This window comes from Cyanistes caeruleus, chromosome 1, assembly GCF_971803275.1.
Source record: "Cyanistes caeruleus chromosome 1, bCyaCae1.hap1.1, whole genome shotgun sequence".
Classification (NCBI taxonomy): domain Eukaryota; kingdom Metazoa; phylum Chordata; class Aves; order Passeriformes; family Paridae; genus Cyanistes; species Cyanistes caeruleus.
The window spans coordinates 146,488,041-146,506,364 of record NC_141701.1 but is presented as its reverse complement, the minus strand read 5'-3'; the positions used below and the strand labels follow the sequence as shown (position 1 = coordinate 146,506,364).

General features: G+C 38.1%; 1 protein-coding gene across 26 annotated transcripts in view; it reads right to left on the bottom strand.

The window, feature by feature from the left end:
- Positions 1-18,324, bottom strand: part of KMT2C (lysine methyltransferase 2C) — a 191,791-nt gene that overhangs the window by 68,628 nt on the left and 104,839 nt on the right. For 13 of the 26 annotated variants that reach the window (XM_086865599.1, XM_086865612.1, XM_086865603.1 and 10 more), the window contains 6 exons: positions 16,160-16,274; positions 15,184-15,356; positions 14,251-14,411; positions 11,760-11,873; positions 9,382-10,115; positions 2,104-2,223 (listed from right to left, as the gene is read on the bottom strand). In XM_086865599.1, the coding sequence (XP_086721725.1) occupies positions 2,104-2,223; positions 9,382-10,115; positions 11,760-11,873; positions 14,251-14,411; positions 15,184-15,356; positions 16,160-16,274 (1,417 nt within the window). The remainder of the gene's footprint in view (positions 1-2,103; positions 2,224-9,381; positions 10,116-11,759; positions 11,874-14,250; positions 14,412-15,183; positions 15,357-16,159; positions 16,275-18,324) is intronic. The other 13 variants (XM_086865657.1, XM_086865666.1, XM_086865745.1 and 10 more) reach the window with 1 other exon arrangement.

Here is an 18,324-nt window from a genome sequence, read left to right as displayed (position 1 = left end):
GCATTTCCCCCACCATTTCCCCTCCACCTCAGTTGCAAAGTTTCCAAAATATATCTTTTATTCTATGATTCATTTTTCTTTTCTCTTTGAACAGTCAGCCCAGACAGTCATGGGACTTCTTGCCCAGGGTCTGGACACTTGATTACTGCTAATCATAGATACTTTTCTTACACTATGAATAAATCGAGTGAAACCTGGAATTTATTAGGATTGAGTCCCACTCACAAAACAAAGTGAGAGCTGGCTCCATGGAACTCTCTTAATTCAGCATATACAGAGAGAGTTTTTTGTATTAATTCTATCAGTTACACTCAGATCAACATTCCCCATACTGTGAAGTTTTTTTTATACAATCTTCACTTATATACAGACAGCTTCTTTTCTCCCTTCCCTATTTAACATGCAGATGCAGAGCTGCAGTGTTGTGCTTTGGAGCATTCAGTGTGTTCAACTACAATTATCTTTGGGAGAGCAAGTATGATTTTACTATTACCTGTTATTCATATAGTGACTTAAGTTTGGAATTTTGGGGTTTTTTGGTTTGAGGTTTTTTTTAATTTCTGAATTAACTAAGCACAAGAGGATTCCTAATCCCCCCCTAATCATTTCCAGAGAGAAAAATCACATCCCCCAGTTCTGGCTGATCTCTAAGACATATTTACAGTGTGTCTCAGAGCCTCTAATCTGTGTAACTGATAATTATGGCATGTACTCAAATAAGCACCTTTCCTACTACAAAGTAAGCACTGACATTATTTATTGTATTTTATATTTGTCAATAATCTCAGCTCCTAATACAGCCCAAGTGTGGAGTACAGAGTATGGGGTATCCAAACATTTGCTGCAAAATACTTCTAATACCACAGCAGAACATTTGCTCTGTAAAACATTGTTGATGGAAGCAACAAAGCTCTGTGGGGACTGTGTCACCAGCAGACATGAAGGGTCTTTCCTGATGGAGACAGGAGTTCCTTGGATGGAAATAAGCACTGTGGGCTCAATATTCCCTTACAGTATTTCTCAAATATTCCAACTCCTGCTTTAAAGAACATAAAGAACTTTATGGTCATAACTGAAGGGAGAACTGAAGGATCCCAATGTTAAAATTGTATTAACACCCATATAATAAAGGAAAGAGAAATTAAATTGACTCACACACCACGCTAATGTAATACAATGATACTTGAGTGAAAGGAATGATGTTACTGGAGGCTGAGGTGAAACAAAAAAATGTCCTTAGGTATCTATGGAGTTAATACATATGCACATACAGGACAAACAATCATCAATTTTTTAATGTGAAAACTCTTCTGACAAGTTTCTTATTTTCTGTTTCAGAACAGGTGTCAGTATTGTTATTTTCACACAACTAGTAACAGGAATAAGCACACACTTGTATCAATGTTAATGCTGAATATTAAGCTGAAAATTAATGCTTAAAGCAGCAAAAGCTAAGCTGATGTCAAATTAAAATAAAATTAGAATGAGAGTTAAAGTGAGATGAACTTAAATCATTGGGAAGCTACAGCTATTTGTCAGTTTCATAATTTAGCTTTTTCTTTTAAATTTACTTAAACCAAATAATTCTACTTTAGTTACTTCATGGTAAATGTCACCGTGGATATAAGTTTTAGTCCATCTAATCAGGTAGGAAAGTTGTTTTTTATTCTCCCATCAGCTAAAAATTATGTCACTTTGAATCCACTCTGCAAGATTTCTCCACAGCAATGAATTCAAGCCATCATTCAGATCTCTGCTCCTTTCCATGCCTGGCTTACCTTACTGCCAGTCTTGAGGACATTTTCCTTCTCAGGTAATTTATTTTGACAGCCAACCATAAAAAATGATATACTTAACACACACAAAATTTGGGTAATACGAAGTATTCTTTGCCACTGAAAATCAAGGCAATGCCATCATACTGTACACTCTGGAGAGCTCACATCTTTTAGCCTGAAACCTCCAGAGTTTCAATAATTTTTAGAGGCCTTGAACAGTAACAGAATGGAAGATTAATTAAGGTGTGAGATACAGAATTTCATCACTAATCTCTACAGCAGAAAGATAGCAATGGATACATGAAAATAAATTCAAGTTATTTACCACTTTGATGCTCCAAATGGCACTGCCAGGAAGCTGTCTGGATTTAAAAATGTCCCGACCTTCTGAAATGTCTGGGGACCAGGAAGGTGGGCTGACTGTATTATTGGTACTCCAAGCCCCCTAGGATACGGTAGGTGAGAAAATAGATGTATAAAACTTTGCAACATAAAAAAAAAAAAAAAAGAAAAAAAAAAGGAAAAAAAAAACCAAAACAAAAGCAAAAAGCAAGCAACAAAAAAAAAATCTGAAAAGCAAAGCACATGCAGGCATAGGCATTACTACATTAACTTAAGTAGTCAATTAGTTCACTGAGTGAGTAGAAAGCGGGAAATTTTTAGTTTCTCATTGAAACACACCCTAAAATTAATGGTTACTTCCAACTGATGGTTAAGTGCAACAAAATGAGTTTTATAAAGAAAGCTTAATACAAATCTAAAGCAAGCAATCACAACAACAGCAAATTACATGTTTAATTTTTATTGCATCAGTGAAGACGACAGTGGTTGGAGGTGGCAACATCCCCTTTTATATTCCAAATCAGAGTTTGGAAGAACTGATGGCCTCAGTTGACTTTTGAAGCTAAACTACCCCCAATCTAGTCTGAGAATCACAGCAAACAAGAGTGAATATGAATAAACCAATGGACAAAAGGAAAGGAAAATAGCCATGGTAATCAACAAAGCAGCTCATTCCTGCAAGTCTACCATAAATAAACCATTATAAAACCCTACCACTGGTTTTCTTTCACCCCAGCATTTTCATGTTATGCTGTGGTATCACATTTTAACATGCTATTATGTATATGTAATAATATACACCATATGTGTACCTACAAGCTCTTTTTAGTTAATTATTATCCCTATTTATGTAGTTCCATCATGGTGAGATATTGTATGACTGTCGCTAGAAATAAAGCAAAAACAAGAAGAAAATACTAAGACAAACAAGGAAAAAAATACTGAGGCTCCTCATACTAAGTAAGTAAATAAGTAAAACCTGTGGAAGACTTTCTCAAGCACAGAAGAAAGACTGTGGGAGACAGACATCATAAATAACTTGACTGCCAATTTACACATTAGATTAATAAAGGACAGTACATTTTCCCAATTCTGAATTTGTGAGAGTAAAAAATACTGAATACCAGGATGAGAAGTGGAACTGATGAGAAATGTAGGTTTACCTTCCCCAGAATGCCATTCAGCAGCACAATCCCAGGGCTGATATGGAATAACCTCATGCATACAAACAATCCCAACTATTCACAACTTCTCACAAGGGCAAGCCCAAACACATTTACACCTTTGACTACTGGGATGTACAATAATGATAATAAGCATTAAGGAAAATGAGATGGCTTTGCAAAATGTGTGGGGTTTGTTTGTTTTTTTTTTCTGAAGAGCAATTTTTCCATCAAGAATTCGTGTGAAGTAAGTTTCTTTGGAATCAACAACTTCATCAAAACATATATTCATCTTGGACTGCAAGGAGGTGTCTTGCTAACAGCTGCACTGACTGAAAATAGGGCTATCCCTCATCAGTGACCTAAAAGCCTAATTATGGATAAAAGTCACATGGGAAAAACACCAGCACTTGGTACAACCCAGAGTGTGGACACAGTGGTATTCAGCATAAATCTGCTTTTTGGGAGTTTAGCTTTACATGCACAGGAAAAGAAATATGGACAACATAACATTTATAAAAGTTACGACTTGACTGTTCTGCCCACACAACCTACAAACTGCTTATTGCCCAGAGCACCTGTGTGCTTGGGATGGCCATCAACGCCTCCCCTCTGCCAAGGGGCTCCCAAAAGCCACTCCAGAACAGCTCCTGACAGCAGCTGCTCGAGGGTTCCAGTCAGTGTGCTCACAGAAACACTCTGGATTGGAAGATTTTACTATCTCAGTTTTCTCCTTGACTTCAGATAGGTGGTCATCATGCAGACCAGTCAGGAGATCAAGAGGTTTTCATCATCCTCGAACAGGAGAACAGTGCTGGGCAGAAACCTTCTGCACCTTCAGACCTAGAGATGGACGAGTCCCTGTTCACACCCAGGGCACAAGGATGGAACATCGTGACAAAACAGGGACATCATGTTAAAAATGGGGGGGAAAAAGGGAAATTTGATATCCTGGTAGGCTAGTAAACAGCAGGTCTGTGGCACAGGAGATCTGCCTTAACTATTCCAGACATAGTTTTACTGTTAAGTAACAGTCAATTTTAGCAGGTGAAATTCAAACTTCCATTGAATTTTAATTAGTTTCCCCATTACTTCTAAAATTCATAATGCATGGTAGGTTAACTGTTCTTATAAAATGGCAACTCAAAGAAAATCTGTACAGCAGCACAAAGAAAATCTATTTGTCAAAGAAGCAATCTTTACATCAATCTATAAAGGAGGCAACATGCTGACAGTGTCAAAATTCAAGATCTTAAACATGCTGAAAATACTTAATCAACAACTAAAATTACCTACTCTTAGTCTGGAGGTACAAAATTATTCTTTTAAGAAGATAACTTTTCTAGTGATTAAATATATTCAAAAGATTAAAAAGCTAAAAGAATACTAAATATGAAAACGAAATATTCAGTCTTGCAAAACAAAATGATTTGTATATGATTCATGAACCATATTGTTAAGAATTAGATTGGAAATTTAATCCAAGTTTTATTGTAGATCAGAAAAATTTGAATTCTTGGTCAGATAAACTTAATTAAAAACACATTTCCACAATACCACGAACAAATGAATTACATCAAAGAGATGCATTAATTATATTTTGGCTTTTAATTAATGCCTATTACCACACAACACTGCAGAGAAAGTTCTATTCAGTTCATTTACATCAGAACCCCAGCAATAATTATGTACTGTGACAGAAACAGGAAGTTCTAATTCTCAATCATATTCTTGAGTCCTCAAAATTGAACAACACAGCTGCAAGTAAATTATAACAAAAGGAAACCCAGTGTCAGCAAGGGTCAGGAGATCTCACTAAATTACCACTGACTGTGTTTAGCTGCTTAACGCTTTATGAATCTACTGCAATTGCAAATGCACAAAGCTCGATTTGCAATTTAATATTTAATGTAATTTTAGGGTTATGAACAAACTTTAATCACTTGAAAATACAGTTCTCCTCATTAAAAAAACCCCAAAAAAACCAACCAAGCACCAAACATAAGAACCATACCAGAAACTGATCCTTGGAAAAGACTGGTTTTTGATCTTTTTTTCCAACAACATACTTAGTGATACCATGTAAGTGAAGACAGCAAAAAAGCCATACCATCCAAGACAGCACACAAACCCATCACAGCACTCTGTCTTTTTTGGTCTCATTTAAAAAAACTCTTGAAACACCAACAGATAGTCAGTGTGTTGCATAATGGCAATCACCAGCATCTTAGTGATGAATATTAAATATCTCTGAACACGGTATTTCTCAAGGAAAACACTCTGGAATAAAACTATAATAGTATTTATGGAATTTACAAACCCAGCAGAAGTCTACTGTTTTTTATTCAAAATGATTCTACAGAATGATCTCAACTTTTCACCTACCAGTGTTTCAGTGCCAAAATTTGTAATGCCTTCTATTTACTGACTTAATCTTATACTTTCCAGTACACAGTGCTATAGCAAAAATAACTATTTCAAATCTGTTCAATTCAGATACACAGAACAAATACAACATTTAATACAGACCTCCACAGAAAATAGTCATTTTCCTTGCAAAGATTAATTTCAAACTGGATCTATGTCAGATTAGTCATTAATAAACTTAGATGATAATTTCTACTATGACTGCTGCTTCAGAAAATAAATTTGAAAATTATCAAAGTGGGGTCCTGCCCCTGACATATATTTGTAGTTTATAGGCAAGAGTAGTATATCTCTATATTCCATGGAGAAGAAACTGGACAGACACAACTCTAAGGACAGCACTATAAAAACCTGATCATGCTGACAGCTCAGGGTATCTGTAATCTATGAACACTCAAATTTCATATACATGTAAAAATTAATTTGGCTGCACTATGGAATAGGCGAACAGGAATAACAGACAGTCCTTGGAACAAAACCCAGTGAGATGCTGAGCCTGGCAGGTAGAGGGTCCTCCCACAGGGCAGAATGCAGCTTTTGTGTAGCTGAGGGTATGGATAACATGCTGTCCTAAAAAACACTCTCAGTAGAAAGGCACCTTACTGACATGGGCTGACACGTTCCCCAAAGCCGAGTAAATCTGTACCAGCCACAGCCAATTCCTACAGCTCCTAACTGTACCTACACTTTGATTTATACACATCCCCCCTTTTGGTCAGAGGCTGAATTTTTTCCTGTTGCTTCTAAGCAAAGTTGGGATGCCTGCAAAAATGCCAGGCAGCAGAGAAATGCTGCCATCAGTGACACTGACTGCAGCCCTGGAAGGGGTTCATGAAGTTTTTTTAAGCAGAATATTGTCTTCATTTTTGAGATGGGTTTTAGTCCTTTCCAAACAGGAGCAATGTGGTGTTGCAGATATATCACTAGAACAGGAAATTACTTCAGATTATGCAGAACTTTGTACTCAGTGGCAAACCAGAATAATTAATCAAATAAATTTTATTAGCAATTGTATTAACAGATTCTGAAGAAAGGGCTGATAATTCATCCTACTGTCCAGCACAAGACATTAATTTAGTGAGAACGAATTCAAATCAGAAACTATCCTTCTACATGGATTCCGCTGACTCCAGTGAAGCATGTGTCTTATAAAATTCAGGAGAAATATAGCCAGGATCCAGAGAAATTCTTTTCTTATTCTTCTTTATAGGAAGTTCCATAAACCCATTGCAATGGATATATAATTACATTTTTAATGCATAAGGACAAGGAATAATGAAGTAAGGAAAAGGACATTCCAACTGCATATTAGAAGCTTTCAAACTTCTAGGAGAAAGTGCAAAATACTACTATTTGTGAAATTACATTGGCTTGTCTTTGGGGTTCACAGAGTGACCAGACTTCATGAAGGAGCTATTTTAAACCTGAGCAGTCCTGGACAAGAAACAAGTTCTGCAATGGAAATTTCTTTGCACAACAGAAGAAAGCAGGGGTGAACCCAATGTTAACTTCACCAGGCACAGGAGCCACAATCTCTTTCATCAGCAAAACCCACCCAATTTGTGTAACTTTCTGTCCTCCTCTCTACGACAGGCAGCCAAGAACTCCTGCAGCTGCCAGGTAACACTTGTATGGCATAACCTCACACCTGACACTGAGACACACAACAGCAATATCTGCTGTTTTATAAACAGGAAGAAGCAGACTCCAAATCCATAAAATTAATCCTCTTTTTAGAAAACAACTGCTCTTCAGTGCCACCCAGAGAAAAATCACACATGACCTGGTTTGCTCCAAACAGCTACACCTGTAACTTTATAGAAGCACCTTTTCCTTCAGTATTGTTTTTCCCATTTTTCACTTGCTTTCAGATCAATGTGATCACCCCCAGATGGACAAGAACTGAAACACTGTGTTAGGTTAAAATGTTCTAAAATAAACTTGCTTATGTCTCTTCTTGATCTGTGGAGTTCCAATGACATGGAAAATATGATGGAAAATCATCAAAGAGCACTTTTCTCAGCTGACAGCACCTGTCCTGTATAATGCTTTCCAAAAGCCAGAATTGGAGAAAGCATCCATTTTGAAGTGTCTATAGTACTGACACAAAGAAACAACAGGTCTTATTTCTCTGGTTTTATACCTGGTGAAAAACTACCTGCGTGCCTTCCAAACTATCCCACAGAATCCCCATGTAACAGGAAATCAAACTGTCTGGATGCAATCCTGTGCCATGTGCTCTGGGATGACCCTGCTTGAGCAGGGAGGTTAGACCAGATGGCCCATTGTTCTCCCTTCCAACCTGACCCATTCTGTGATTTAGCTTCTGCTCCTATCCACAACTCTCCACTCGGAAAACTACACATTTCTTTTAAAAAATTAATGTTCTCAGCAGAAAGAGTAATTTAGAACTCCCAGAAAATAAACCTAAACCTATTTCTGTTTGCAATCTAAAGCGATTTAAATACATGCCTTCCACATTGTGGATTTGTCCAATTATATCTTTCTCAAAAGGAAAATACCTGCCTGTAACTGGACATCTAAAAATCTTTTTTTTTTCATAATCTACAGAACACCATTCAACAGTTTCCAGTCCCTCATCAAAAGCCCAGAGGAGGAACTTCAGAGTACTGAAGGGAAATTTATTTAAGGCATTGATGTATCTCTGCAAATATGATATACACACTCGACTGTACAGTGACCCAGGAAAACCTAACTGCAGCACAACAAACACAAATCTCCTAAACTCAGTGGAAACAGCAGAAAAACTTTCCAGAACATTATCTCATACCTTAGAAACCAAAAATTTTTGAACCCTTAGGTAACATGCAAAAATGGAAAGAATTGTGCAATATATAAAAATATATAAATATAAAATAAATAAAATATAAAAAAAAAGTTTGGTTATCACCACCAGAAAAGCATGAAATCATCAACCTGGAAGTCACAAAGACTAAAAATACGATGAGCAGATGAAACACTAACTTGTCACATTGACATACTTTTTGTATAGAATTTGACCAACAAGAAATGAATACCCTGGACTGATAAACCATTTTCCCTGGAACACAACTCTATTAGAGAAAAAGAGGTTACAAAAAGTGTCAGAGTTGAGGATTCTTTTCACTTATCAAATTTAATCTTAGTCAAGCCACAATGATCTGTACAAGACAGTTCTTGCATGGTATTTCCTAATGTAACAAACCCACACAATTATTTACCACACCATTAGAAACATCGATCAAGAAAATACCTGACAGTGATACTTCCTATATCTACAGGATACAGAGTTGTAGAAGTTTTTTCTCTAAAGCCAGTTTAAGAAGCTTTAACACACTTTGAAAGTGCCAGCTAAAATAAATGCATATATAAAAAATATAAAAAGTTACATTAAACAGCACAGCATTACATCTATTTGCATTTGTAGCATATTGTATGAAAAATACAACAAATTTTCTTCTAGTTTGCTTTAACAATGAGCCAACAGAAACTTACACTCTCCCCAGAGAAGCTTTATGATGGCTGACTTTTTAATTATTTACCATAACATTAATTCCTTGAAGAAATAAACTACACTCTCACTTAGGAGAATAAATGCATAAGAAATAGGTGAATTTGATGAGTTATACTGAAATTTAATAAACACATAATGAAACAGTGCATGTGCTTACCTGTCTGGATCTGGGTCTTCCAGGGGAAAACTTGCGTTTGGTGATGGCCGGTTTTCCCATGCCAATTTTCGGAGTGACTGATATGTAGGTGGTTGGGAGAGCGCTCCCAGCAGCTGGAGGCAGCACTGGGGGCTGACTGTGCTGCACATCTCGTGCAGGATGCAAGTCTAGAGAAACGTCTGGTGAGGAAGACACATTTGTCTTATTTAGATTAAGTGATGGGGGAAGTGAGGGACAAATCTCAGTCGGTGGTTTTATGGGTTTGTCTCCAACTGGTGAACTATTTGCAACACCTCCATTTGAAGCAGCAGTTTCTACTTCTAGAAGTGCTGGTGCTTCTGACTTCTCATGGGTTTCTTCCCTTTCTACGTCTTTCTGCACTTTTATTATTTCCAGTTGTTGTTCTACGGGGACAGAAATATCTCCTTTTCTTTCAGTCTCCAGCATTTCTGGTGTCCCAGTCATGGTCTCAGGTACTGAAGACAGAGACCGAGAGTCTGCTGTGGACACTTCTGATAGCTCCACAGTACCTTGAGGCAGCTGTGCATCTTCAGCTTGTTTGTCCAACTCCTGCTGTGCTACAGCTTCAACACCTTCTACCACTTCCATTATTTTTTCAGTCTGACTGTCACCAGATGCTGATGTCTTTTTAGGAGACATTTCCATTTCAGCTGAATTGATCTCAACAGAGACTTCTGCTTCCAGTTGTGTGGGCTTTTCTTCTGGTGATATGCCTGTAATTAAGTACAACCATATTAAAGGCTCACTGTGAAAAAGAAAAAAAAAACTTCAGGTCTACTGGTCAACAAGTATACTTGGTACACATCATGCAGGCCAGTACATATCACTTTACTTCTGTGAATTTAATATGCAGCTTAAAATATACTACATAAATACCTTTCTTTGTAGCTATTTTTACAGTACTCTATATTTTTAGTTCATTATTTTTCTTCCCTGAAAATGCAGCTGAGTCAATTACATGAAAATAGACCCAAGATTAATTTTTGAGGAACTGAACACACATTTCCAGGTAGGCAGCCAAAAGTAGTTTCTTCTTTGTCATTTCTGTGTATTGAAGTTGTATGTTTTCATAAATTTATGTACTTTAAGCTATTGTCCCAACACTTTCAAAAAGCTAAGAAGAACAGGACAAGTACAAACAACAACATTTTCCTTCAAAATCTCTTTCAGACTTTAGGAAACCAACTCAAATGAAAACAGCTGCTGTTGGTTTAATTTAATTTACTAATGTATTATGAATTTCTTTCAAAAATATTTATCTAGCCCTCCCTTGAACCAAACCAAGCACCTTTCATCCGTAACATTCTTCATCAAGGAGTTCCAGAGTTTTTGTTCCACTCTATAAAGAATCACATTCCTTGTTCTGAATTTGGCTTCTCACACCTTCCTCTGATGGGCCCTAATTCTCTTACAGGCCACTTACTTTCTATTACACTTGCACTCTTCTTAAACTCACACTCCTACAACTTCCTCAGCCACACTAAGTTCACAGCCAGCATTTTATTCTGAGTATTTCTTCACAGTTTAGATCATGGCCCTTCTACCACAGGCTGGGATGCACAACTCGGTGATCACAGCTAACCTGAAAAGTTGGGATTTTTTTACTTTGTTTTTAAATACAAGTTTCTTGTCTCCCCTTACAGCAAACATCCTCTAACATCATCTGGGACTGAATGGGACACTGAATGGGACATCCTGGCAAGTTCTTTACCCTTGATATTGGTCACTAATGCATCTAGTGGATTTGACACTTCTTAGCTGCTCCTCCCTGTGCATTTGATAAGATGTAGTTTCTCCCCAAAACATAAATGAACAGCTGCTGCAACCTTGTCTGGAAGATAAAGTTTGACTTACAAAGGGAAAAAAAAAACCAAACAAAAACCCCCCCAAAAAACAAACCCCAGAAACCAAAAAACAAAAACAAAACCAGAAAATCCTTAACGAAGGATCCCTGAGGAGTTACAACAATAAAGCACATGAGAGAAAGTGTGAGTGACAGTATTTGAACAGCAACAGGTCATTGGGTCTTACAACAAACTTCCAGCATACAAAGCATTCAACTATTTTTCCAGCTTGGAAAAAGCCAGTCCCAACAAAAAAAAGTAAAAAAACAAATATAAAGCAACACAAATATTCTGAACTCTCTTTGCCTTCAATACAACACTTCTTTTATTAAGCAAAGAAGTTAATACTCTTGCTTGAGAACTCAGAACTATTGCAATGTGTCTCCTATTGCTTTCTAGGTACTTTTTCCTCTTGCATTTATAAAGCACTGCAAACATTATTGACTGCAGGAAGGTTCTGGTTTTGAAGGGTTCTGAACTGGTATTTTCTCAGAGTACAAAACTCTTTCTTACCTTCTGTAACACACCCAACAGCTGATTCCTGATCAGGGCCATCACCAATAATGGGTTGTTCCTGAAATGCCATATCCTCTCCAACACTTTCCATTTCCATTTCATTTGTACAAGCTTAAGGAGAAGCAAAGCAGTTATTAAAATTGTTGTGTTTATTCTACTACTTTGGCATCAACAACTGCTGTCACTGTTTGACCTTTTGGCTAAAGAGAGATTGATATTTAATGATGATAGTCAGGTCAGTAAGAAGGTTAAAGGGACTACACAGTACTCCTTAAAAAATAAGAACATTTTACTTATTAACAATGAAGCTGTTTTATACTATTCAGATGGTAAAACATGTCTGTAAGGCAATTACATACACCTTATAGTGAAAACATGCACACAGTCAGACTTCTGCATAGCCTGAGCAATACAAGAAAGAATTTTCTTAAATTCCAAGTCTATAAAATTCAATAGAACTGGAAGCATGAAGGCTTCAAATTTGTATACAAATACTACAATGGATTATGGCATAGATATGAAGTTCCATCTACTATCAGCATTGGGAACACTGATTTTCACCTTATGTCTTCATCAACATGCAAACTGAATTTTGCCACTTTAGAACTAAAATATCTTAATCTCTGGCACTACTGAGTGCTTTTTTGGGTGACAGGATCATTATAGAGCACAGAAACAGGAAGCACTTATTTTTAACCCCTTGTGTAAAAGCTTTTTCAGTTAAGGACATTGATTAAAATGCACTAGATGAAGTATGGAAAACAAACTATACAGCAAGCATTAACTTGAAGAGAGCTGATCCTCCAAGGATGTTAGCACAAAAAAAAAGTGAAACAAATACAGCATTCTGCATCAAGAAAGTCTTTTTTAAGTTCAAAAAGCCAGGAACTATTAGGTGATACTACTTTTAGCACCCTAAAAGCTGTGCTCAGACTCTGCCTACTTTAAAGCAATACTTTAACTTCAAGGAAACGATCATTTAGATTGGCTCCAAATCTGATTTTAAAGTACAGAAGTGCTCTCCTGGGTATAAAACACTGCATGACTGTACTGATGTAATAGCTCCAGATTAATCCTAGCAGCTGAGATGACAGTCCTGTTCTTCCTTGGGGACAAGAGCATGCTTGTCAATGTTTCTACTAGCTAGAAATCCTAACAGAAGCACTGCTTAAAACTTCAGCCTTCCAGATAAACCTGCTACTTAAAAGGAGTTTTTGTAGGAGACTGGGAGTTGTGCCAGTGTATGTTTTGTTTTGGACATCTTCAAAATGCTCTAAGAACACTGCCTGGGAGTCCACAGCCTCTCCTAAGCTTTCAGAAGGGAATGATCTGCAAAGGCTGAAGTGGCCACTCCTCCTAACCTGGTGGCCATGTTCCCTGACAGAGTGAACTCATTTACAGACATTTACCTCCTGTCACTGCCCTTCCTCTAGCAGCACCTTTTCCATCATGTCTTTACTGCTCACAAAAGGTAATTTACAGGATAGCATCAAAGGGATGACTTGTTTATACAAAGCATCAGTTTGAACACAAACATTAGAGTTTGTTGGAGTCCAACATCTCCCCCTTCCTGCCAAAATTTACCAGGCTTTCAAAATCATAGATACTTACAGATAACAAAAAACCAGTGCACAAGCACTGCTGCTTAAGCCCAAAAAATGCACATGGCAGTGGCTCTGCAGTTGATCTGTTATATTTTACCTTGCTTCTGAATTTAACCACAGCTGTACTTCTCCAGGGAAATTCAGCCTGGATGAGTGTAGGTGCTGCCCAACAGACCACGTGGTGTGAAATACACAAAAGCTTTTAGTCATGATTATAACACTGCTCTTGTGGATGACCCACTGGGTTCAGATCAGCAGATCCAAGTCCTCCCTGTGCTTACTGTTACTGACCTATTGTTTAAAAAATACACATCTCCACAACTTTCTGCCTTCTGCTTGACTTGTCCACTTAGACAAGAATGTCTCAGAAACAAGATGACTGATCATATGCTGCTTTGAAAAAGGATACCTATTAAAAGCTGTTTAGCTAAATAAACACGTGCCCCTTGAACGCAGTCCAGCTCCCACTGCTCTGTCCTTCCTGGATAAAGTGAGGAGAACAGACACTATGAGAGTGACCAGCAGTTAGAGAGAAACAGGAGAACTGAACGTCTCCAAGAATACCTACCTGGCACAAATAAGTAGAACAGCCAGGCTGCCAAATGAATACATTTATGAACTGTACCACATTCAAAATAAATTAGTGAAGTTTACAGCTACAGGCTGAGAGGCTGGAGATGGAAGGTTGAGAGACACAATTATGGTGCTCACTAGCCCATGTTTGTATCCAGGGCCACCCATGGATTGCTTGAGCAGCTACTGTTAGACAGAGGAAGGGATGAACCTCACAGAGCAGAATTTGAGTGGCTGGTTCACAGAAGACTTAGTGAGACTGCAGATATTACATCTGACTTCAGTGTTTTGGAACTGTGAAGTTTGATTACCTGTTATACTGTCAGGTCCAGGAATGAGTTCAGAGGTGTTCATTACATCACATGACTGAGTCTGATCCCCTTCTCCTTGTCTACAAAGAGTGCAGATGTAGTCTTTCAATTGAGACTCCAATTCACTACCTGGAGATCTGTCACATTCTATGTGAATCCATCTGGGGAGATTAATTTATTGTGGTTTAATTTATTGTGACTGTGATTTTAGTAATGAAAATATGAAGCATCATAGTAAAAATCCATTAAAAAGTAGCACTGCTTCCCATTCCTATGGGGAAATAAAAATTTTCATCCAATGCTTGATTATGGAGATTTTTTAAGGAATAAGCATATGTCAGCATGTCAAACAGTGAACAAACTTAAACATGAAGACCTAAATTGTCCCTAAAGCAAATCAGACTCCACAAGATGTAGAGCATCATCATGCTGCTGCACAGTAAGATACAATACCACTGAATATGACCCATAGCTCATATTCTTGAAATGTTCCAAATTGTGTATTTTATATTTTTTTATATTACTAAAATAGAAAGAGACATAAAATTAAACAGAAAATATAAACCTGAAAATTAAAAAAAACAAAAACAACCCAGATCACTGCAACAACAGTGTTTAAGCTTTAGGACAATGACTTTTTTAGCACGTTCCCTTACAAAACAGGTTAAATTCAAGAGGCAGCAGCAGCTTGCAGCAAGCAATTGTCAGGTACCCTCATGTAACTACCAATTAATGCTTATTTGTTAACATTAAAATGAAGCTACCTGCTATTGTTCATTGTATTTAGGGATGAAAGATCAAGGAGCTGCACAAGATCCTGTGGCACTGTACATCAAACACAGTGTACATTCTTCCCAGAAACCCATCAGTGTCACATAGCTCATCAAAAGCTTTACACATTTTAGTACAAATTAACAAAAGCTGGATACTTACCTTTTGCACATGTGACAATGCAACATATCTTTCTGGAAGTCTTGGAGGCACAGTTTTTCACAGAAAGGACAAGATAAGTTGTCTTGCTGTTGGTAACAACTGTCACATACCAAACAGTTATGGTGCCACTGACAACTTGTTCGTGTGCCACACTCAGCACATATTCTACAGTTCTAGAGATCACAAGAATTTAGTAATTAATTATGATATTTCACAATGTGATAGAACTGCCATTAACTGACATTTTCATGTTTTGAATTAAATTTAATAGCTTTTGTCCTTGATAACACAAAAAGTTATCCAAGACCTGACAGCAGAGCATGAATAACCTGCAAAACAGCAAGAAGTTTCCGGACACTACTCCCTGACTTGAAAAAGAGTATTTCTTATGGGGTCAAACTTTTTTGTTGCTACTCTGTTATCTTGTTAGCTGCCACAAACTGATGTAACATTACATACATATCATATACAGGGACTTCCCATGTTATGGTGCAATTACTTTCAAAGGTACTGATAAAACATGAAATTCATCCTGCCTTCCTCAAATGCAAAGGAACCCACAAGGTGCAGAACTGTTCTGGTAAGCAAGGAGGAGTTGAATATAAAGAGACTTCAAGTACAGATTACATATACTATTATATAGCTTTGAGTGTACATTTTTGTTCCCACTGGATCACAAAAGCAGCTGTTATTAACTGCAGGTTATCCACTGCACCTGGATCCTACACTTCTCTTTTTCCCTATGGAGGCTGATTTACTGTCCTGTAAAGGCTGCTTCAGCCACAGCACTGACAGCTTCCCCCACAGAGCAGCTGTAGAGCCACAGGATTTACATCCAAGTGGGATTCCTTCAGAAATCACAAATTACATTACATGGCAACAGCAATGCACAATACACCTGGAACAGCACAGTGTGGATAACAAAGTTTGAGCTCTAATAAATGACAAGGAGTTACTCTGAAACCTTTCCACTTACTTTACATTTCCAACCATTTGTTGGTACGGCATCCATAACTGGTTGTAGACAGAAAGTGTGGTAGCCTTTGTCGCATGTATCGCACACCAGCATCTTGTTGTCTTCCCCAGAGTGTCTAAGGAAAGTAACAAGTGATCAAAAATTACTCCAGTAAGCAGCAATAAAAGATCTGTTTCAAGTAAAGTCTAAACAGGAAGACACAGGTGTGCACACAGAAATATGCAAACACTACTTACAAATATCTCCAGAGATAATTGCCTTCAAATTAATTTTTATATGTGAGTGCAGACCACTGTGTTTATTCATCAAGAGCTGAGCCTGAGCAACCATTCTGAATACTAGGTATTGGCCCACTTTCACTTACACACATGTAAACAGGTTTAATGGTCTTTCTGTACTGAAATCAGTTCAAAATCTGCAATGTACATTGTATTTCTTTCTGAAAAGAACATCCAATTGTACTTGTTTCTGCAGTTTTTCCAAAGGAAGAAGGGAGCCAAGTCTGACAACTGGAGCTCCTACAGTGTCAAACAATATGACTGCAAGAGCAAAGCAAACATTAAAGGAAGAGATTTCAATTTTTCTACAGTGATATATTACAGAGCTCCACCACAGATTCCAGTGATAAAATGAATTTGCTGACAGCAAGACAAATAGTTTGGTAATATCTAAAGGCATTGTGTTCTGCCTTAGTTTAAATAAATTAATTCAGTAAGTAAACATGCAACAAGATTTGCCTAGATAAAGCTTTGCAGTATATGGGATTTTACATGCTAGATACCACCTCATTACCTGGGAGATCTGGTATTTTAAAAAAAACCCTCTTTGCATGAAGATATGCTTAAAATGTTGTTCCTCCAATAACGGTGAAAAACCGCCATGCTGCATTGTGTAATTATAGAATCAAAGAATGGTTTGGGTTGGAAAGGACCTTAAAGACCATCCAGTTCCATGGGCAGTGATACCTCCCACTAGACCAGGCTGTTCAGAGCCCATCCACCCTGGCTTTGAACATTTCCAGGGTGAGGCATCCACGGCTTCTCCAGCCAACCTGTTCTGAGCGCCCGTCTGCCCAGCCTGTACTGGTGGTGCTTGGGATTGTTCCAATTCAGGTGCAGAACGTTGCACTTGGCTGTGCTGAAGTTCATGAGGTTCACCTCTCCAGCCTGCCCAGGTCCCCCTGGATGGTGTCCCTTCTCTTCAGCATCAACTGCCCCACACAGCTTAGTGTCGTGGGCAAACTCACTGAGGGTGCCCTCGACCCAGCTGCCCATGTCATAACAAAGGTATTTAGCAGCACCAGCCCCAATTCCAACTCCTGAAGAACAACACTCATCACTGGTCTCCGCCTGAGTCCTTGACCCCAACTCTCGAGTCCACAGAGTGCTCCACCTGCCGAATCCATTTCTCTCCACTTTAGAGAAAAGGATACTGTGCTGGACACTGCGCAACTCCAGGTAAGTGACATCAGTTGCTCTTCCCCGTAACTTCTGTAATCCCATCACAGCAGGCACCAGATTTTTCAGGCACTGTTTGCCCTCAGTGAAGTTGTGGTGTCTGTAACCATCACCTCCTTATGTCCCAGGTGTCTCAGCACAGTTTCCAGGAGGATCTGCTCTATGACTTTAGTAGGCAGGGAGGTGGGACTGACTGTGATTCCCCAAGTCTTCCTTATTTCCAAAAATGGGGTCTATGTTTCTTCTTTTCCAGTCAGTGGGAACTTCACCAGAGTGCCAAAACTTCTAAAATATGATGGACAGTGGCTTAGCCACCTCATCCACTGGTTCCCTCAAAGTCCTTGAATGTAACTCATGTGGTCCCACAGACTGGGTGTAAACACATCACATTTTCTCTACTTTTCTACTAAAAAGAAGATTTGTTAGCAGATGCTGTAATTACCCAGTAAAACATTTTCAGGGATACTTCTTAGAATGTGTTTCTCTTTTCTAGTTTCACTGCTGAGATTTGCTATCTGCTGTGTGTGATCAGGGAACACCCTTTTTTTTTGAAGCGGGTTGAGCGAATTGCTAGTAGATACCAAGTGTTCGGCTTGGGAAACAGGAAAGCACCGACTGATCAGATACATGAGGCAGTACTAGAGTGGGTTTTTTTCCTTCATACTGCCACAGCTGATCTGACTAAAGCTGAACAAAACTCTTATTTCT